Source organism: Serinus canaria, chromosome 4 (assembly GCF_022539315.1).
Source record: "Serinus canaria isolate serCan28SL12 chromosome 4, serCan2020, whole genome shotgun sequence".
NCBI classification, from domain to species: Eukaryota; Metazoa; Chordata; class Aves; order Passeriformes; family Fringillidae; genus Serinus; species Serinus canaria.
Genome location: NC_066317.1, coordinates 65,797,518 through 65,818,858, shown reverse-complemented (window position 1 = coordinate 65,818,858; position 21,341 = coordinate 65,797,518). Strand labels below are relative to the sequence as shown.

General features: G+C 46.4%; 1 protein-coding gene across 1 annotated transcript; it reads left to right on the top strand.

The window, feature by feature from the left end:
* Positions 1–4,154: 4,154 nt before the first annotated feature.
* On the top strand, positions 4,155–11,317 carry CD8B (CD8 subunit beta). The gene is made up of 5 exons (XM_009101390.4): positions 4,155–4,950; positions 7,339–7,689; positions 9,684–9,773; positions 10,378–10,467; positions 10,579–11,317. The coding sequence occupies exons 1-5, from the start codon at positions 4,905–4,907 to the stop codon at positions 10,617–10,619; spliced, it is 618 nt and encodes a 205-aa protein (XP_009099638.1). The 5' UTR covers positions 4,155–4,904; the 3' UTR covers positions 10,620–11,317.
* Positions 11,318–21,341: the final 10,024 nt, after the last annotated feature.

Here is a 21,341-nt window from a genome sequence, read left to right as displayed (position 1 = left end):
CGTGGGGGACCTTTTTATCTTTGGAAGCCTCTACCTCCCCTACTTGCAGCTGGCACACCTCCTCCCGCAGAGGAGCATAGGGGGACGGCCTGGTGGGGCTGTTAGCACCCCACACATCATCCTCATAATCATAGTGGGGCTGGTGCAGGTCCAGGGCGTCCTCCCCCTCACCACTCCCGATCGGGGGCCTCTTGCCTTTAATGGCAGCCACAATGCCCCTTGACACCCCCAGCTCTGCCTCCAGCTCCTGGATCTTGGCGTGGCACACCTTGTGATCGGGGCCGGTGCCCCGGTCCCGCTGAACGTCCTGCAGGACCGCCCGCACCGCGCTCTGCGCATCGTGGGTCTCCCCGATCCACTTGCCAACCTCCTTTTTCAGCTCCTCCGTTTTCAGCTTCTCATAGCCCAGCTTGCTCTCCAGCCGGGTAATCTCCACCGCGCTCCGCAGAGAATCCCCACACAGACCCTGCACCTCCGCCCGCAGGTTGTCCACCTGCACTTTGAGCTCCTCCTTGGCCTGCTCCAAGGTCTGAACGTTCTCAAGAGCCTCCTTCAGCAATTTGGACAACTCCCTGCCTACCATCAGCAAACCCTGCAAAGCCGCTCGCTTCTTACACTTGTTAGTGGGTTTGGGCTTTTTGTTCTCCTCCGACCAGCTCTCCCACTGCTGGCACAGCTGCTGGTAAGCATCTGGGCCCTGGAAAGACCCTGGTGACCAAATTGGGGGAAGACACTTCTGGAGCACAAACTGCTCCAGCTTCCAACTGCTAACAATGTCACTCATCATAGCAAAGGGGACAAGATCTGAGACGGCTCCGACTCAGGGCAAAACTACCATAACACACCAACACTGACCACCCCTTCAACCCCTCCACAGAGCAAGGCCACGACCCCACAACCCACCTCTCCAAAAAGATCCCCGGGGGGACACTGAGGTGGGCACAAGGGAAAGGGAAGGTGGGAACAGGAGGCTGCGGCCGGGCCGGCAGCTGCCGCGAGCCGCCGGCTCCCGGGAGGGGACGGGGAAGGGATGTGGGATGTGGGAGCGGGTGAAGCAAAGGAGAGACGGAGTAGGAGCCCAATAATGAGATCTCACCAATCCTCGGCTGAGTGTTCCGGCAGTCCCAGGAGTTTGGAGATGGTCTCTGCAGAGGTCCAGCAGATCCCGCACCTTTAAGGTAAAGGTGGTGACCAAGGGGCAGCCTGGTGATTTTTATAGCCATGGCAGGTCGTTGTTTGGGGCTGATGACACCTGTGTTTACTTCCTTGGTGGCTTTTCCTCCTCCATGTGCTGCCTTCCCAAGGACACTTTCCTTGTCTTTCCTTATCCTCTTCAACACTGATTAGGGAAGCTGAGATCACATGGCAGCACCTGCACTGCCCCTTATCTGTTCGGGGAGGGCCGGGATTAGGCATGGCTCACACTAAACTCCTGCTTGCACCAAATGTCCTGAAGAGGGAGAGCTGGAGCCTGTCCTCTGACTGTCCATCCATCCTTCCAGATCCCCCCATGGCCCCCTCATTTACTGCACACCCCATTAGCACCTGGAGACTGTGAGGAGATCACACATGAAGCTCACACCTGACACTTGTAACAAATACAGTCCTGCCAAACCACTCCCAAGCACAGATCTGTTTGCCAGGGAGGGATGAAATGGCAGGAAAATTCACACAAATCATCATTTAGATCCATTTTGGCATCTGGTCTTTAAAAGCAGCATTTTTCTGTGCCACAGCCCAGCTCATCATACACTGACATGGACCCAGGGGTTACCCCATGAGATGTCAGGATCCTCAACTGTGATATCGCATCAGCTGAATTGCAGCAGTAAATCTGCACCTGCAAAACCAGATGGACCCCCAAACCTCACCATACAAACCACATCTTAGCTTGGAGAAGTTTAGAAAATTTGATCCACTTGTTTTGTTGCTTTTTTTTTTTCTGCTGTTACGCTCAGAAAGAGGTACCAATGATCTCACTCAGTGAAAATGCTATCTTTTTGATTACTGCTTTTACCTCTAATGAAATACTCCAGAAACAAAACTCTCCACTAGAATAAAACCATTTTAAAAAATTTAAAAGAGAAAAAAAAAGTTCACAGCTGCTGGAACCCAGGGGAGTTTCAATCCTGCACCCCTTTACCCACAGAGCAGCCCCTACTTCTACATACTGCAGTACTGGCTTGTGTTGGGCTGGCCTGGAGGCTGAGCAGCCTTCCCTGACCCCCAAAATCAATCCTTCTAACCTTAAAAGTACAGAGAGAATGAATCTTACTCTATTTTTGTGGTAGCTGTTTTCTCTAGTCTGGCATTTACAGCCCAGCTGCAATTAACCTCCTCTGCAGCATAGGAGTTTAACAGAGATGAAACCTCAGCCAGGTCTTGCTTCTTGGCTCTAAACCCTGTTCTTCTACACCAATGCTTTGCTCCAGCCCCCCAAAACAAATACTTTATTGTAGGAAATTCATAATGGGGGGAAAAGAAAAAGTAAAAAAAGCAGAAAAGCTGGTGAATGCACCAGAAATTAATTTCAGCATGGTGAGGTGGGCAGGATGCAGGCTGGAAAAAAGAGGGGCTGTTTCCCACTAGGATGAGTTCACAGGGAACCTAGCTAGGCTGGGGACAGGGATGGCTGTCTTTAATTTCAGAAAAAGAATAAAATCCCCCTGGAAATTGTGCAGCTACATAGTACAAATACACCAAAATTCACCAATTTCCCCCCAGCACAGCCCAGCCGTGAGCCAAACATTGATGATTAGGAGCTGCTATTCCTCAGCAAGGTCACCAACAAATCTTGCTTGTGTGAACAGATAAGATCAACTTACACCCTTCTTTCCTCCCATTTTCTTCCCAGGACAGCAGCCCCAAACAATGTGGGGATGTTACAAACAGCAGCTGTCTCCTGCACGTTCACACAGCACTTTGATATTTGTCAGTGCTTTGCTACCAGACAAAGATTTCAGATTTCCCTCCTCCAAAATGTTTTCTTGTAGGAGCAACAGCCAGTCCTGAGAACAGCTTGGCCACTGGTAAACAGCTTCACTGAGTATAAACAGCAATATTTTTTAAATTACATTTAATCTATGTTCCAGTACATTGTGCTTTTACATTTCATATATTTCTTGTGCTTTCTCTATAGCTGCTACAATGTCCTGGAGAATCATCCCAGTGTAACACCCCCCCTATCCAAGGTAGTAATGATGGCAAAAGCCACCTCTGGGAAAAATTCTTATCCTGGCCAGGAAGCCAGAAGTTGCTCCAGGTGATAGCAGCAGTGGGAAAAGAGGGATTTAGCCATTGCAGCAGATGGGAGTTTTGGGGTCAGCTCACAGACTTCACCACGGGGATGAAGGGAAAATTCACTTGCAGTGGCATTTCTCATAACAGGCACTCCCTGCCCCTTACCTCAATAAAAAGAAATGTTTCACCTCATTCTAGGGAGGGCCCAGTCTCGGGGTGATGTGAAACAAAAGGGGACAGATGAGCAGAAGGTGAGGACAGCAGAGACAAGTGTTGCTGCAACCCACATCCAGGGCTCACTCTGGAAACAAGAGCTTAAAAGCACTGAAATGGGTTTAAAAACTCTAAAATTGCCTTTTCCTGCCAGGAAAGAGTTAAGGAGCAATTCAGCCCACCCTAAGGTTTAGCAGATGAGTGTTTTGTGGCAAAGGTTTTGCAGCTAGCAAGCCACTTCGAGCAGGAAATTAATTTAAACAGAAATGAGGAGAGGATGTGTTACAGCAGCACGGAAAAATCTGGTATAAAACAGACCAAAAGCTCACAGTGTACAAGATGCAATATTGTTTTTCCTATTCATGTGCCAGCTCAACCCTGGGGGAGGTTTCTCAGTGTCCCCCTCTGAGATTTCCTTTTCTGGGGAGATGCTGGGGCATTGTAAGGACCACAGGTATCTGCATGAGAGGGACATAAAAGAAAACTGAATCTCACTTGGCTGCCAAGAGGGCAGCAAATAAATAAAAATAATTTCTATTTTTTTTCCCCAAACAGGAAAATATTGAAGACTGCTGACACTAGTTCATCTCTGTAATTTCACCTCATGTACTTGTCTTTGAATCCTAAACCCCAAGTGCTTCAAACCTCTTCCTCCCAGATATTTCAAAGTCATTCTGATACTTTATCATTTAAATATTTCTGCCTATGAGCTGCATGCTGTCACAGCTACCAAAGCAGCACATGCTCTGAGGTGGAAAGCCCCAGCAGAATTTCCTCATTTTTGTGGTTTTTCAGCCACAAATTTGTTTGAGGTTTCTTGCTCTTGATTTCAAAGCTTTCTGTGATGCTTCACATCTCTGCTTTATGTTGGGTTGGTCTGGTGTTCAGCATTTTCAGAGAAAAATACCTGCTATAAATTCTGCTGAAGAAAACAACTCCACAGATCAAACTGCATCTTTTCCTTGTCTTGAATGCTTTTTTATTTCAGCAGGGAGACAACCAGCCAAAATTCATGCTTTCCTTCTTTTATCTTTAAGGCCATGGTCCTACATTTGTAATTTTTTGATAGGATAGAAGTAGATTAAAATAAAGAGGAATAAATAAGTGGTGAAATATGAAGAAATATGAAGAAATCTGAAGAAATTAAAAATAAGTGAGTTTTCTTGGTTTTATTTTTCTAAAGAGGATTTAAGGGTGACCTGAAGTGCTGGAGGAGAGCAAAGAGCTGCAGCCCTGACGGACTCTTGGGTTTGGGGCTCGGAGCAGAAGAAGCTGCTGGGCTGAGGCTCCAGGTGCTGCTGTGGCAGAGGCTCTTTGGCAGCTGCTGGTGGGAGATCTGCACAGAGAGAGGCAAGGACTTCCTGAGGTGAAGCCAGCCCTGCCACCAAGAGGTGACAGCAAGTGGAAAGGGGGAGCTGGCACAAAACCCCTCTGTCACCAAGTCCGCCACCATGGCCCGGCCATGGCTCCATCTCTGCATCTGCCTCCAGATCCCAGGTAAGAGGGACACATCTCTTAAGGGCTGAGGGCACCTAAAATCCTGCTGGAGCCTCTCCTGCACCACACTCCAGCAGCTGGATGATGGAAGATTAAATATACCATCACAATGTAGATCTACAGGGTATTATTACCTGTTTCAAATAATTTTGGCTCATGCTATTTATTACATGCTTTAGGTTTTGGTCAGCCCTGAACTGGTCAGAAAGTGGGACCAGTTAGTTGCTGTGGGTCCCTTCCAACTGAAATATTCTATTCTATTCTATTCTATTCTATTCTATTCTATTCTATTCTATTCTATTCTATTCTATTCTATTCTATTCTATTCTCTGTTCATATTTCCATACATAGTGGTATAGACACCACAGAGTTTTAACTCCTCAGTGCAGATGGGCTGCAGGAAGCTGCTAATGGAGAAGTTAAATAGCTCCTCTCTCTCTCCACTGTTTGTGTAACACAAAGATGACAAACATCCCAAATTTTCTAAGTCATCCAAAGACTGAGTTCTTCCCAAGGGCCACAGCTGGAATTGGTGTGTTGTGAAACCATTCTGCCTTACAGGTTCTGATATCCTATAGATCTGTGAGGTGGGGAACCCACTGAGAAAACCTCAATAAATAGGAATTTGCTTTGCCCATGCTAAAGGAAAAGGGGTAATTTTTAAGTTGCTGCAGGCTGGTCTGGCCAAGCACTGTGATCCCCCATGGTGCCCCTGAATATTCACCAGGAAAGGGAATGGAGAGGTTTTGGGGTTGAAGGTATGGCTGAGGATGTTTTCTTTGTCTCCATCCCAGCTCACTCCTGGCTTGACCACTGGCACTGAGCTGAGATCTTCCAGAATCTCTTCTTATCTTTTCTGACTTACATAGCAGTGTCTCCAAGAGGTCAAGGATAAGATTTTTATGGAGAGTTATGTTTTCCATGCCCAGCAGAGCCAGACCTCAGGGCACTCAAGAAGACCCTGAAGCCCCTATGTGCCATGGCCACACACATTTTATCCCCTAAAAATCACACAGGGATTTGCCAGAGCAAAATCTGAGAGAATTTAAACCTTAAATTTAATTCTCTTTAATCTGAGAGATTAATTTAAACTTCTCTAAAGCCTTAAAATTGTGTATTTTAATAATAAGGAGTCATTAATGTTGTCACAGAGCCAGAGGATGTGGTGAAATGCTGCAGCTGCTGTGCAACACTGAACTTTTGGCATTGCAATGTTAGTGCTCTGCAACACTGGCAGCACTGGGGTCACTGGAGTGGGGACAGAGGAAGGCTCTGGACCCCTGTCAGTCACCAGAGCCCTGTCCTCTGCCTGTCCCATTGGGAACATGGGAGACATCAGGACCTTGTGCCACTTTAATGCCTTTAGATTTTCTTGGGTTGTGCCAACCCATTCCCATACCACTGGGTTAACAGGGCTGCATGAGGCTGAAAAAACTGCTGTAAGCAACTTCAGGATTTTGGAGAAAAAGGAACACTTTAAAGTAAAAAAAAAAAGAAAAGAAACGTGTATGATTGAGCTTTTTGCACAGCTTTAAAACACGCCTGGGAAAGAGATGGGGGAAGCAGGAGTGTCCTTATCTCCAGAGAGCTGTTTTTCACTTGGGCTCAGAGTATCTGCAGCTTTGCAGGACATGTTTGCTGAACAGCAAGGGTCACAAGTTACCTGTTATCCTTTCCACAAGGACACATCCTTGCTCTCACAGACAGCCCTCACATCTGCCTGGGCCAAACAAGACTCAGATAATTTCCACAAAAGCTGCAAAGCCCAAACAGGGAGATGTGATACCAAACCAAAGCTTTGAACCCCACCGCTGCCCCTCACTCCCTCTCCTTCCCCATGTCTCAGAATTCCTTTGAAAAATATTATTGTCTGAAAACTAATATCAAATTGGCTCATTTTGACATGTTTTGCATGGTTTTTGGTCTCTTCTTCTGCCCCTGAAATGTTTACCTGTCAGAAGATAAATTTGGCAAATCAATTAAGAGGCACTAAATTTTTTTGAAAAAGGGGTGAAATGTCTGAAAAATGAGAAAGGTAAGGAGGGCAGGAGAGGGGCATTCACAGGAGCAGGCAGGGATGCTCTTCCCTGCACATACAGCCCCAAAACCATCCCTCCATCCCTCTCCCTGTCAGTGAGCCTCCTTCCTAGAGGAGTGTTTACAGAGAAAATTCTGCCTTTGGCCAAAACAGCAGCAGGGGAACCCAAAAAGGCCTCTGAGGGAATATGAGAGCATCCTGATAAAAATGCTCCTGTTTCTCTCTCATGTGACCCCCCTAGTCTGTGTGTCTACAGTGATTTTATTAAGCCCATCAAGAAAATCTGTACTTTGCACAAAAGAAAAACAATGAAATTAAAATAATAACTGTGCATTTCTCTTTTTCCTTAGGTTTTTATGCAGCTCTACTCTTGAACCAAACTCCAGGGCATATTCTAAGCCAAACTAGCAATAAAACTGAAATCCCCTGTGAGCTGAAGACGGAGCAAGCCGGGCTGTACTGGTACCGCTGGAGCCAGCAGAGGCAACATTTTGAATTCTTGTTGTTCTCCAGCACAATGGGCAGAGCCACATATGGCCCAAATGTGAGGCAGGACAAGTTTAGTGTCCATGAGGCAAGGTCCCAAAGCTCCTACAGCCTGCACATCAGCCACCTGCATCCCTCAGACAGCGGCATCTACTACTGCTCCATGCCCCAGTCCTCCCAGCTCCTCCTGGGCAGAGGGACACAGCTCACCGTGGGTAAGCAGCACCCTTGGGCTTCCAAAATGTGCCACCAGTAGGCTGTGATGAGCCTGGGAAAGGGGTGATTCGTTTGGGTAGATTCTTCCCAATTTTGGGATGTAAGGTTGGAGCTCTGGGTTTTTTCTCTGAGACCAGATAAGGCAGAAAATACAGAAAATCACTAACATTTAGGTCAGCTTCGTGTGATAATTCTTCTGCCATCAGCAGCTTCTCTGCTGTGGGCATGCCTTGAGCACAGCATTGCTCCTAGTGCTCTAGGATTTCCATGGGAGGACCTGGTACTGCCATGCTCTGTGTTTTTCTCATTCCCTGCTGTGCTCTGGATGAGAGGTTGGATGTGTGCCCTGCTCAGCTCACATCCCATAATTCTTCCTTATCCTCACTCCAAGTGACAAGAGCAGCATCAAGGCCAGAAAGCATCACCCCTGAAATCTCTGGGGTGGATCTGATGGCAGCTTTCAAGACCACCCCTTCAAAAAAAAAAATTGTGGGATTTATTCCTCAAGCTGGATGTGTGCCCTGCTCAGCTCACATCCCGTAATTCTTCCTTACTCCCACTCCAAGTGACAAGAGCAGCATCAAGGCCAGAGAGCATCACCCCTTACATCTCTGGGGTGGATCTGATGGCAGCTTTCAAGACCACCCTCCAAAAAAAAATAGTGAAATAGGATTTATTCCTGAAAGCTCACAGCCCACTGTCCCTGGGGAGATCCAATCAGGAATAGCAGTTTTCTGCAGGTGCCATGGGGGGAGAGAGACTTTACAGACATCTGGGTCATACAGAAGCTCTTTTCAGCCCATTTTCCTTCTGACCACAGAGCAGTAGTTGATGCAGAAAAACTAAAGTATTTGAAGTGGGATTCAGCCTCTATTTTTGCAGACTTTTAGGGAGACAAATAACTTATTTAACTAAGATACAAATAACTTATTTAACCAAAATGCCACTTCTGACTCTAAAGCAGACCCAGTGTCCCATTTTTTCTGGGTGTTTTTGCAAATACACTCTGTAGCTTGAACTGGATGAGAAATCCCTTTTGGATTCTTGCAGACTCAGAGAAAAGCTGGTTTAAGATAAAGGAGAATTGTTTTTTAACAGCTGGGCACATATCTCTGTGCAAAGCATGAAAAACAGGCTTGAAATGCAGCTTGATCAAGGACACCAATTAAAAAGTAAACAGCAGCAGGTGCTCTGGGAAGACTCAGGCTTTGCTGGATATTTTCTTTTTTTTCCTTTTAGTTCCCATGATAAAACGAATTGTCTTTAAGTTTCTTTTCCCTAAGTCTATTATAATTTGAGGGAGAAGTTGTCCAGATAAATCCCAGAACCCTGATGTCTCATCTTTTCATGTAAAAGAATGGTAGTTTCTGTAGGAATTTACATCCTGGATAGAAACAAAAAAAAAAAAATAGTTCTCAGTCACCTAAAATTTTGAATAAATATGGTTTGAGCAGTCAGACATGCAGCTATTTAATGACATTGCTGGCATATTTTCCTGGCCAACTTTATTCAGAAACAAATGTGTTCCATTGTAATTTAGATACACCATAATAAATCCTACCCTCATTTTATCAGGAAAAAGAAAAAACAAATGTTGAGCAAAGACTAGAGCAATGTGAGTAAGGAAAAAATCCAGGGATCCCTTAAAACATTCCAGTGCTGCTGAAATCTGCTACCCATAGTTTGGTGCAATTCTGGTGAGATAATGCTTGGCAGCAAATGTCACCGAAGCAAGTTTGGGAGTTTTCCCTGCATTAACCTTCTTTACCTGGTACATTATTTTATTAACACTTTTAAAAGCTCTTGGTAACTTCTGTGAGCCCCAGGAGGCTCAGGTCAGGCTCAGCCCTCTCTGAGTGACACAACCCTTTGCAGGGGTCACTCTCTGGGGCTTGTTCCAAGGCAAAAACTTTCCAGCCCCTCTTGGCTGCTCTTGGAGATTTCTTTGCACCCTCTGCCACACTCTCCAATCTCTTTTTCTCCTTATCCCCAGTTGATGCTTTGCCTCCAAAGACCACACAGACCCCAGTGTCCAAAAAGCCTCTGCCACGGACAACCAAAAGGAAAGCTGCCAGCAGGGAAGGTATGGCACTGCCTCAGCTCCTGGAGAAAGGGCTTTGCTGAGCTCTTGGGGTCCTCAGGGCTCAGCTGGGGTTTGTCCTGGGGTGGGGGCCACCACAGGGTCACCCTGCAGGAGGGGGTGTCTGGGTGCAGATGGACACACTGCTCTAGATAGACTTTTGCCTGTAGGGGGGATTCCCTGGGATATCCACAGGTTTAGGGGCAGGATGGATTTCACTTTAGGGTCTCATGACCTCAGAGCTGAGTTCCCTGCAGTGCCTTTTTCACTGTGAGGGGGACTGAGGACCAGAACAGGCTGCCCAGAGAGGTTGTGGAGTCTCCCTTCTCAAAAATCTCCAAGAGCCACCTGGACACAATCCTGTGCCTTGTGCTCTGGGGTGACCCTGCTTGAGCAGGGAGGTTGGCCCAGGTGACCCACTGTGGTCTCTTCCACCTCCACCCATTCTGTGGTTCTGTGGCTCTGTAGTGCATCCTTCAAAGGCTCCCCCAGGGTGGTGGTCACATCCTCACCACCCCTGAGGGCCTGCCTTGCTTTTCTCCCTTCCCCATCCCCAAAGCTGCTGGGGCAGGGTGGTGCCAGGTGCTGAGTTCTGTCCTGTCCCCAGGTCCCTGCAGTCCCCTGGTCTGGATCCCACTGGCTGCTGGTGTCCTGCTGCTCCTGCTGAGCCTGGTCCCCATTGCCTACCGCCTGCACCGTGAGTTCTGCCAGCATCCTGAGGGTGCCAGGCCCTGGCACAGCCCAGCAGGGGATGGAGAGCCAGGAGGGGTCCCAGGACTGATGGGCACTGTCTCTTGTCTCTCCCCAGGTCTGCGGCGGAGGCTGTGGCTTCGCATCCACGGGCAGTAACAGTATTTCCCAATAAACCTCAGTAAATCCCAGTAAATTCCAGTAAATCCCAGTAAATCCCAGTGCCCCCCTGCCTCAGACAGGCAGGGAGAATCCACAGACCCTCCTCTGCAGGAGCCTGAGCACTGCCAAGACATGACCCAGGAAGGACCTGGCCGGGGACAGATGTGGGCTCATACCACAAAGGAGACATTTCTTTCCTGCATGACTTCAGCATTCTCCTGGACACAGCTGGCAAAGGACCAAGCTGGAATCTGCAGCATCCTGAGCACTCCCCAAAGGACATTGAGCAGGGCAAATGCCACAGCTGGCTCTGCACAGGGGGAAAGGGGCTGGTACCAAAGTGTCACCACATTTCTCTTCCCAGAGAAAAGCAAGGCACAATTCTTCCCAAGAATATTTCTGGGATTCACATTCTCTGAACATCAGAGAAAGAAAACACAATTCTTCTCTTATTTGCTGTGCCTGTGTTGTGCCAAAGTAGAATGCAAAATGGAGATTGCTCACCCAGAGTGATGGGGTTTTGTTTCCTTGGCCTGTCAGGGCCAAGAGAGTGTGTGTGTGTGGGGACTGTCACTGACAGTCACGAGAGTCAGAGCAGTTGGGTGCAGAGTTGAGTGCTTGGCAGATTCAGTTTAGATTAATGTAATATAATATAGAATAATATAGTGTAATAAAGTAATTAATTAGCCTTCTGATGAGATGGAGTCAGATGCATCATTCTCTCCCTTTGTCAGGGGTGAAAATATCCCCGATACCAAAGGGCCTCAGATGGGCTGGAAAGCTGTGGAGAAGCTCCCTGGGTCTCCTTAGCTCCTGTTAACACTGATTGATAAAAATCTGGTAACTCTGACAGCAACCAGCAGGGATGGGGCAGAGGCAACTTGTAAAGACCCTGTGATGTTTATTCAATACCAAAAGTGAAAATATCACTCAGTTATTTTGTTCTGCAGGCTGGTGTCTTTTGTCCATGTGCTTGTGTGGCAAGCAAGGAACCATAGCCTCCAACCAAGAAAGAGTTAAAGCACTGCAAAAGCTCCAGGGGTGAGCAGATCTGAGAGGGTGTCTTCTCCCATGGGAGACTGCAAACAGCCAGCAGTGGGAGAGGAAAACCAGACAAAGCCATGCACACAAGGCCAAACACTTGGCACAGCCTGAAGGTCAACACCACCTCTGAGAGCAAACAGAGGCCCCCAGGGGCTGGCCCTGAGCCCAGCACTGCCAGTGGGAGCTGCCCTGAGTGATGCCAGGCTGTGCTGAGCCCCAAGGGACACCTGTGCCCTGAACCCTGTGTGACACCCCTGTGTGCTGAGCCCCGAGTGATGCCCACGGGTGCTGAGCCTTGGGGGATGCCAGAAGGAGGGAGGGTCTCCCCAGGGATGGCAACAAGGCTCAGCTGCTGCCCAGGGTGCCAAGGCAGAGCTGGGGCTGGAAGTTTGGCATCCTGCAGAGCACAGGCAGCCAGCACTGGCTCTCAGGTGCACCCCCAGCCCCTCATCTGCTGGCACACAGGTGCCAGCACTGTGCCAGCTACAGGCAGGGCAAGGGGAAGGTGGGCCAGAGTCCCCAGGGCTGGGGCTGACACAGTCTTGGGATGAGTTTGTGGGTGAGAGCATCACAGAGGCACAGCAGCAGCATCACTCTGGCCCAGCCTTCCCTCCCAGCTGCAGGTGTTGCTGCTTTCCACTCTAATACTGAGTTTTCTGCACTGCTTGGTCTCAAGCCCAGCTGTTGGTGCTTCCCCTAAATGATGCAGTGGATAAATAAAGCTGGCAGTGGGTTATGCTGAGCCAGCTTTCCCAGGCTGTGGTGCTCACTCCAGCTCTCAGGCCACCCAGCTGTGGGGACACCAGCATGAGACCCCACCCCAGGTGCAGCAGGGAGGGGACTCTGAGCATCTCTGACCCCCACAAATCACAATTTATCCTCTGGGAGAGCTCAGATTAACTAAACCCATCATCTTCCTGCCCTGCAAGTAGTGAGCAGAGCTTTGCCCCAGAAGCAGATGGCTTTTATGGCATGTACATTTTTCATGACAGCTGTAAGAAAACCCCTTTGAAACTTCCCATGAGCAAAGGTTTATTCTTTAAAAAACAGGGGCTCTCCCTCTGCCTGCAGCTGCTTTTGAAATCCCAGCTCTCTTTCAGACACTTGAGGTGTCCTGACCTTAATGCCCACACCTTGCTCAGCTCTCCCACCTCCCAGCCAGCACAGGAGGGCACCTCCCATGGCCAAGCAGCAAATACAGCCCAATCCCCCTCTCCCTCAGGAAGGTGAGCAGCCTCGGTAAAACCCTGCCCAGTCCACTCCTGCTCCTTGCTCTCCACACTCAGGACATCCTCACAGTGTCTGACCTTGACTGAAACCCCTCCCCAGGACAGCACCTCCTTGTCTTGATGGATTTTAGTCACTTACCCCAACTCCAATAACAGAAGCACAAAGGAGAGGGATTTACTCCTTGGCTCTCTGCTCACCCACAGCAAAGAATTTGCTCAATGTCTGAGTTCCCCAACTAGTCTTCACTTTTTTGTTGTATTTGGGGAAAAATAAAAAAGCAAAATCCCCCCAGACTCTCCATCACCTGTGTGCAGTGAAAACAGGAGAGGACAGCAACAGCCAAAGATGTTGTCTGGCCTGTTGAAACAGAGATTTGGGCAGTTTTCCAGTAGAAATGATGAAAAAAATAATAGTAATTTCTATAATCATCAACAGAGTATTTTAGACAGTAAAACTGGGAGAGATTTTAGCAGCAGGTTTCACAATTTTAAGAGCTGATAGATAAAAATAGATTCCCTTTTTGTAGACTTTGTTTTTCCCAGAGCATAAATAAGCACAAAACATAATAATGAGCACAAAACAGAAACACCAGTGGAAAGATGCTGAGAAAATGATCCCAATTCCCTGATATCTGCAGCTTTTTTGCTGAGAGCACAGTGAGGAGGATGCCAGCCAAGGGTCAGGGATGCCATGTTCTGTTCACATGCCATGTAGCATGGCATTCCCAACCTGATAATGAATGGGAAAGTGTTTCTGTGCATCTCTGTAATGTCCTGATCCCTGGATCCATGGAGACACAGAGATACAGGTGGCAGCATTGCCCATCACAGTGTCACTTCTGCCACCATATCCTGACACAGGAGGGTCCCTAATTTATTCCTTGACTCCTTCCAGTGATGGATCAGCCTTCTCCTGTCTCCCACTGTCATCATCCTACCTGCAGCAAGGAGCAGCCATACCTAGAAGGAAAAATAACAGGATTTTATAGATATAACCCAAATATCTTGCTTCAAATGTAAGTAAACTATTTCCTCTTAAATGACAAAAGGAGACACCACAGAATTTGGACAAAGGCAAAAGGACGAGGAGGGTTCTGCAGATGTATGGGTTCAAGAACAAAATTTCACCTATGTTGTGCTCATCCCCACAAATCAATGGGCAAGCAATTGTAAAAGAGATCAAAAATTATATGTTACAATAGTCTGGCTTATTATTACTACTATGTCTTTTATATTTTATAGTATATATTATATATTTGATGTAGAACAGGTTATAGAACAGATATTATATATAGAATATATAGGCTATGTAAAAAGAATATATAGAATTCATATTCTATATTATAAAAATATAATCTATTTATTCTCTCAGTGAACAGTGCAGACCTTGAAAGCATTAAAATATTCAAAGGACATAGAAACAGAGCAGAAATACAGGTACTTTCAGGCATTGCAGTCAATAGTCTTCATGGTTTTGCTACAGTTCTGTAAATGCATTTTTAAAAATTGCCAGTCTTTACAGAATAGCTCAGTTGTTGATCTAATATTGGAAGTGCTCAATTTTCCTTTTTTCTTTTAAACTGCTCAGTCATTTTTATGTGGATGGTCTGTGGTTTTATGACACAGAAAAGTAAATCAAATCAGGTGCACTTGAAAACATTCAGCTGAAAGCAAATAATTGACAGAAGAGTAAAGTTATCTGTGAGTTTAAAGCTCCTAATTTACAAAAAACATTTTTTCAGTTATAAACTGCTGAGTAAGGCACAGTAACAGAGAAAGGCTGAATAACACCTCTATTAAATTATTCGACTTGAAATCTGTGGAAAAAAAAAAAGAAAAAGGAGATCTTTTATCCATGGGTGCTGTTTAAATTCCTTCAGATTTATCCTCCCCCAGAACTGCTCCATGCACTGCAGCTCTTTACCAAATATGTTGTCCTGGCAGGAGAAATGGATTCACAGCAGGATTTCAAGGCATTCAGGTCAGATCTGTTAAGTGGGAATTTCTAAATGTCTTTTTCTGTCACTGAATAAAATCAGATGTGTCCCAGAAACTACAAGGAAATCCCCAAAAAATCCCCTCTAGGAATGAAAAAAACTACCTCCTGGTAGCATTAGCACTTTTTGCCCTGATTTCTCTGGACTTCAATAAGCCAAAAATAGCAATGTGGTTTATATAAACAAGAAATTGTGATCTTAAAATATTATTCTTATTATTGTTTAATATAATTTCTGGATATTAAAGTATATATTATTTGCTGAAATAACAAGTAATTAAGTATATCAATTTATCTATAATGAGTGCACCCAGGGTGAGCTCTGCACCTTCCTTGGGATTATAAACAAATATTTGTTATTCCAGCATTCATTTAAGTGGAACACATATTGGACCAAGTCAAAAATGAATTTTATAAGATTTGTATTTTGCTCCTCTACTGCCTTGCTATGAGAAAGGTTAATTTGAGTTCATACACCAGAGGTTCCTTCTCATGAAGCAAAACTCATTCATGCTTTGAATGTTTGCAAGATGACAGAAGCCTTTAACATTCCTCCCTTAGGCATTTGTGTTTTTCTACTAAAGTTCAACTTCTCCTTTAGCCTGTAAGATGCACATGTGCATGAAAGGGGGCTGCATCACACTTTGAAGAGAGAGAGTATCACTATTGCTATTTACACTTTCTGATCTGGATAATAAATGAAAACCAGATATGAAACACTTAAAAAAAACCAACCCCAGTGATGACATCAGCTCAGAATCTTTTCTCTGCCAGGTACAATGTATCTAAGTGGTGTTGTAACAGGGATCTCACACAGAAAAAGTTTTTAGTTCAATTAATTAAAAAACCCCAAATCCCTAAGATGAATGGCTCCGCTGGAAGTCAATAAGCAAAGGAAAGTTGTTCAGATGGCAAAGCCAGGGGTGTTTGTGAGGGTCCCCAGGACGAGGTGAGAGATGAGAATCTGACTCCATGTTCTCAGAAGGCTGATTTATTATTCTATTCTATTCTATTCTATTCTATTCTATTCTATTCTATTCTATTCTATTCTATTCTATTCTCAAAGAATGCTATACTAAACCTATGCTAAAGAAAGAGAAGGCTACAGACAGAAGGCTTAACAAGAATGAATAACAAAAACTCATGACTGACTCCTCAGAGCTGACAGTGATTGGTCATTAATTAAAAACAATTCACATGGAAGCAATCACACATGCACCTGTTGGTAAACAATGTCCAAGCCACATTCCAATGCAGCAAACACAGGAGAAGCAAATCAGATAATTATTGTTTTCATTCTTTTCTGAGGCTTCTCAGCTTCCCAGGAGAAGAAATCCTGGCAAAGAGGATTTTTCAGAAAATATCACAGTGACAAAAGCCCTCTTCATCCTTCCCCAAAGCTCCTTGGACTGGAGGGAGCTCTCAGGCAGCCAGCTGGACACAACCACCTCAGAGTTTGTCTCCTTGGCTTTTTTTGGCCCAAGCAATGAGTCAGAGCTAAGTTTTGTCTTGCCCTGGACTGAGCCTCTCCATCAGACAGAAAAAAACGATCCTGGAGAAATTTGGAGAAGTTTTGCAATACTGATTTTTTTTTCAAGGGCTTGAGCTTTGCTGGGAAATATCAAAAAATTCTGGAATTCTTTCTGCAGAGTATTGGGAGCAATGGACACCTCAGAAGAAAAGTCAGGACAAGAGGAAATGATCTGAGGGGAGTTTCAGATCAGATATTAGGAAAAATTTCTTCACTGAAAGAAGTGAAGAAATGTGGAAGAAGTGGTGGAGTCCCCATCCCTGGAGGGGTTTAAGAGACATGTAGCTGTGCCACCCAGGGACATGCTTTAGTGGTGGCCTTGGCAGTGCTGGGGCAAGGGTTGCACTCAATGCCCTTAAAGTCCTTCTCCAACCTAAACAATTCTGAGATTCTGTGCTGAGCCCACAGGCAGTGCCACCCACCACGGGCACCCTGCCAGCCCCAGCCCCTCCTCAGTGCCCAGAGGAGCCAGCTTGAGCCTGCCCCAGCTGCAAGCCACGCTGGCTTTGCTGCTCCTCTTCTCTGCTGCTTAAAGCATCCAGCCAGGAAGTCAGGCACCAAAATCTGGTGTGCAACCACCCTCCCTCCCTGCAGGGCTCAGCAGGGAGGAGCGCTGTGGCTTAGGAGACATCTCTGTGCCCAGAGCCGGGCGTGTGATCTCACCCGCCACACATCCTGCTGGGCTGTGGGCTGTGCAGGCAGCATGAAATGCAGAACAAAACCTTCCTGCTGGGCAGCTGCCTCTGGGGAGAGGCACAGCACTCTCAGAGGAGCTGGGTGCATGCTGCTCTTCCACATGGCAGCACCACAGCTGAGTGCCACCACAGCACAGAACCAGAGAATCATTTCAGTTGGAAATGACCTCCAAGATCATCAAGTCCAACCTCTGACCCAATGCCTCAATGCCAAAGTGCAATGTCTGCTTGTTTTTTGAGCACTACCACTGATGGTGACTCCACCACTGCCCTGGGCAGCCTGTTCCAGTTCTTAGCCACTCCTTCAGTGAAGAATTTTTTCCTAATATCCAACTGAACCTCCCTTGCCTCAACCTGAGGCTGTTTCCCTTTGTCCTTTCAATACCTGACCCCTCTTCAGGCACACCAGGGATGAGATGCTGAGCTCTGGGGGCTCCTGGCTTACAGGCATGGTCACAGAAGAACTGCTGCCATTCTTCAACAATCAACCAGCACAAGCACGAGGTAAACTCACTGACTGATGTCCTAGGGAGAGGTGCTGGGCTGCAGCTATGGGGCTTCAAAACATTATGCCTTAACACCAACACTGAATGCAAAATTTAAGGTAGGGTGTTTCCTATCAGTCACTTTTAAAATTGACACAAAATATTCCTGGGGGCTGGGGTTGAATATTCCTGTCCTGAGCAATGAGCTGTAAATGACATTCCTGTCATTAAAATACATGTCTCAAGTCACCTGGATGCAGGAGGAAATGAGTCAGAGCAGTGGTGGAACAGCCATTGCTATAATTGATGCCTTACTTCAGGTCCTTCCATTTTAATCTGACACCCATCACTGCCATAGCCAGGATAATTTTGATACAATTAAAAACATGGGTCACATCCCACTGTGCAGAGCCCAAGGTGACATCCCCAAGGAAATGTCAGGGGAAGGAAGCTGCCTCTGTGCAAATTCTCCTGGGCCCCAAACCTGGGTCACTCCTTGCTTTCCTAAAGCTGGAACACAAACTGAGGTGGTTGCCCAGGGTAAAACATCTTTCCTGGCCATATCCCTTTTCCAAGAGGGATAAATGTTCTCCTGTGAAAAGCCACAGGATTGTTGTTGGGATAAATGTCCTTGTGCAGACTGAATAGCTAAGAAAGATTAAAGTGCCCAGCATTAAAGAATGAGATAATTGGAAAATTAATAGCAGTTCAGAGGAAATGGATGTGGAGTTTTGTAACAAATGGCTTCCTTAAAATGACACATTGTAATGAGCTCTCACATTTAAGAATACAAAAATGACAGGTTTTGTTCAAAGCAAAGGTCCATGCAGGCAACCATCCTGTCTCCAACACTGGCTGTGAGCACATGGCTAAGTAATAATGACAAGAAAATCAGATATGACACTCTCCCTTAATGCTCGGTCTATTTTTAACTAAATAGATTTCCTGAGCCTGTTGCTGTCTATTGGGTAACCCACAATGAGCCTCTCTCCCAAGCATTTGTCCAGGCTCTGCATCCCCAGTGTCCTTTGTCAGGGACATCCCAGGGTGGAGGATTTCTTTTGATTTCAGCCTCATCCAACATCAGCAGCCTCACCTGCTGCCCCTTACTTTCTGTATTGGAAAAGGCAGGGAATAATCAATCCCTCTCCAATCCCTCTCCTTTCCAGCCAGTCCTTACCTTGGAGACTTTTAGTGTGAACCCATTTAAAACAGTTTTTTAGGGTAAAGAGTCCTAGCTTGACAAACAAAATCCATCCCAGACCTCTGATCCTACCTTTTGTCCTGCTCTCAACCTTTCCTTGCTCTACTACTTCTTATTTGAGTCCCCTCTGTGAGATGAGGGGTGAGAAGAACACAACATTCAGGATTTATGCAGTGCATTGGACCATGCCTTGGCTGTGGTCCATTGGGCCATACAATGGCAAAGCTGTGTTCTCTGGTTTACATCTAATTTCCTTCGAACCTGCTGACATCCAGCTTGCTTTTCCTGCTGGGAAAAGAGTTGATATTCCCATGGTAGTACCTGTCTTAACCTAAATTTTATAGGCAAGTCAGGGCTGGTTTTCCTTTCACACAACGCTTCACAATCACCTACTCCAAATTTCAGTCTCTATAAAATACTTCTGCAGTTCTATATTTGCAGCACATAAGTGGAAAGAAATTAATGTGCATAAAAATAAAGTTTGCAGGATTTGTTTTAGACATGATTTGACAGGAAGTGCAGTGGTGCCTGCAGGAGAACAGGCTTGGGAAGAACAATCACACTTCTCTTGCAGTGCTGGTGGGAATCAGGCTGTTAAAAGTGAACTCAACTCCAAATCTAGTTTGTTTTGTTGATGGCAGGAGAGCATTAAACCAGCTGCTGCTTTTTGATGCCACCATCCCTCCCACCCTGCCCCTTTTCAACAGGGTGTTGTGGCTTACAGGGTTGCATCTTACAGGTCTAATTCAATAGAGGGGGCTGGAGTTTTTTCAAATAAATGCAAAATTGAGAAGAAATAAGCTGTGTAAGCCAGCAAACACTATTAATAGGACCACAAAATGGATGAAGCAAGCTGTCTCCAGCAAGCCATGGGTTTCCATCCTGTCAGCTCTGCCAGCAGGAGAGGGGGAGAACAGAAGTGGGAACCTTTCTTCCATTTCCATTAGCTGTGACCTGCTGTGGAAATTAGTTCCCTCTCAAAGACTTTAGCAGTAAAGATGCACAGCAATAATCTGCTCTGCAGAAATCCTCCTGCACCACACAGATGGACCCAGAAACTCCCTGAGGGATCTCCACCAGGATTTCCTGCCCAGGGTCTTTGGGGAAGAAGGTCAGTGTGCAGCAAAGAAGGAGACCAGACATGGCAGGACCCTGGACTGGTGACATCAGCTGTGGGGATTGCACCAAGGCTATGAGACCCTGGAAGGGAGCTGAACTCAGAGGACAACAATCAAACAGTGCCTTGAACCCAACAGAAACCTGATGGTGAGAACTGGAAATGAGATAAAGACACCACCACAAATTGCTGATGTACTGATCAAAAGAGGAAGTTTCCCACAAGGAAAACTCACAACACATCCAGGTCTCCTATCAAACCTTCATCTGAGGTACCAACAAGCCTGGAGATTATGGAGAGTTTCCACCCCATGGTCAGTTAAAGGGCTGCACCAAGGAGAGGTGAGAGCACAGGAGGGTTTGTGGTTTGCCTTCTGGATTTTAAGGTGAGTGACGTGCACACAGAGCACCCAGAGCAGTGGGCAGTATTGGCCACCAAATTGGAAACACGTGGCTACAGTGGAAAAATAGTGTGAGTGCCTGGTTGGTGGCTGTTGCACTTGACATTCTGCAAACCCCTTTGAGTGCTGCAGCTTTGCAAAGAAAAGGGGGGCAGCAAGGGGCTCACAAACCACAGCTTCACACCGGAAAAGCTGCGTGCTACAGCCTCAACGTGGTCTTTTCCCCTCTGGTTGAAAAACAATGCTGGTAATTTGCAACTAAATTTTGAGATCTTCATTGAAATTTTCCATTCCTGGTTATGAAAATGGAATGGAAAATTTTAATGTAATCCTTCAAGGGTTAGGAACAGGAAGAGTGAGCGGTGCTGTGGCAAAGTCTGGTGTCACCCCTCAGTTGGCATCACTGACCCCTCACAGGGATCCAACAGCACCTGCTCATCCTCAGGAGCATGGCATCACTGCCTGGCTGTGGGATGTCCTTCTGGAGCACTAGGAGACACCGTTGGCAGCAGAGCAATGGACCTGTCAAGGCACAGCCATTCTGGGGCTCCTTTAGTGCTCACCGACCACGGCAGCGTGACTCCCATGTCCCCAGAGGAACTCCAGCCTCTCAGGGCTGTGGCACATCCAGGCAATGTCTGCTGTGGCTGACACTGGGAAACTGAAGAGGTTCTTAGCCCATGAAAAAGCCCCTGAGAGATTTCCACAAAATGACTGAGAAATCACATGGATTCAAAGCTCAGCATGTTCTGGTGCCTCAGCTCCCTCTCGCTTCCCGTTCCTTCTCTGTCAAATGGATGTAAGAAAGCAGAGAAAATGAATCCTAAATTCACCTCCTGCTAGCCCTGATCAAAACCAGGTGAATCCTTGTTACTCTTCTCATCCCTGCATGGCTTTGTCTCGTGTCTCCTTGCTCCTGTCTTCTACTAATTATTTGACATTAATTAAATAGAGACCTAGGCTGGCCCTAGTGTGAAAATATAAACCTCAGTCAGAAGCAGCTTAGGTTGGAGTGCAA

What these genes read in the sequence shown, in the direction of transcription:
- CD8B (XM_009101390.4), top strand. Translation starts at nt 4,905, where the DNA reads ATGGCCCGGCCATGGCTCCATCTCTGCATCTGCCTCCAGATCCCAG. An exon ending in AGGGACACAGCTCACCGTGG is followed by an intron (nt 7,690 to 9,683) that starts GTAAGCAGCACC and finishes CCTTATCCCCAG; the next exon opens with TTGATGCTTTGCCTCCAAAG. An exon ending in GAAAGCTGCCAGCAGGGAAG is followed by an intron (nt 9,774 to 10,377) that starts GTATGGCACTGC and finishes TCCTGTCCCCAG; the next exon opens with GTCCCTGCAGTCCCCTGGTC.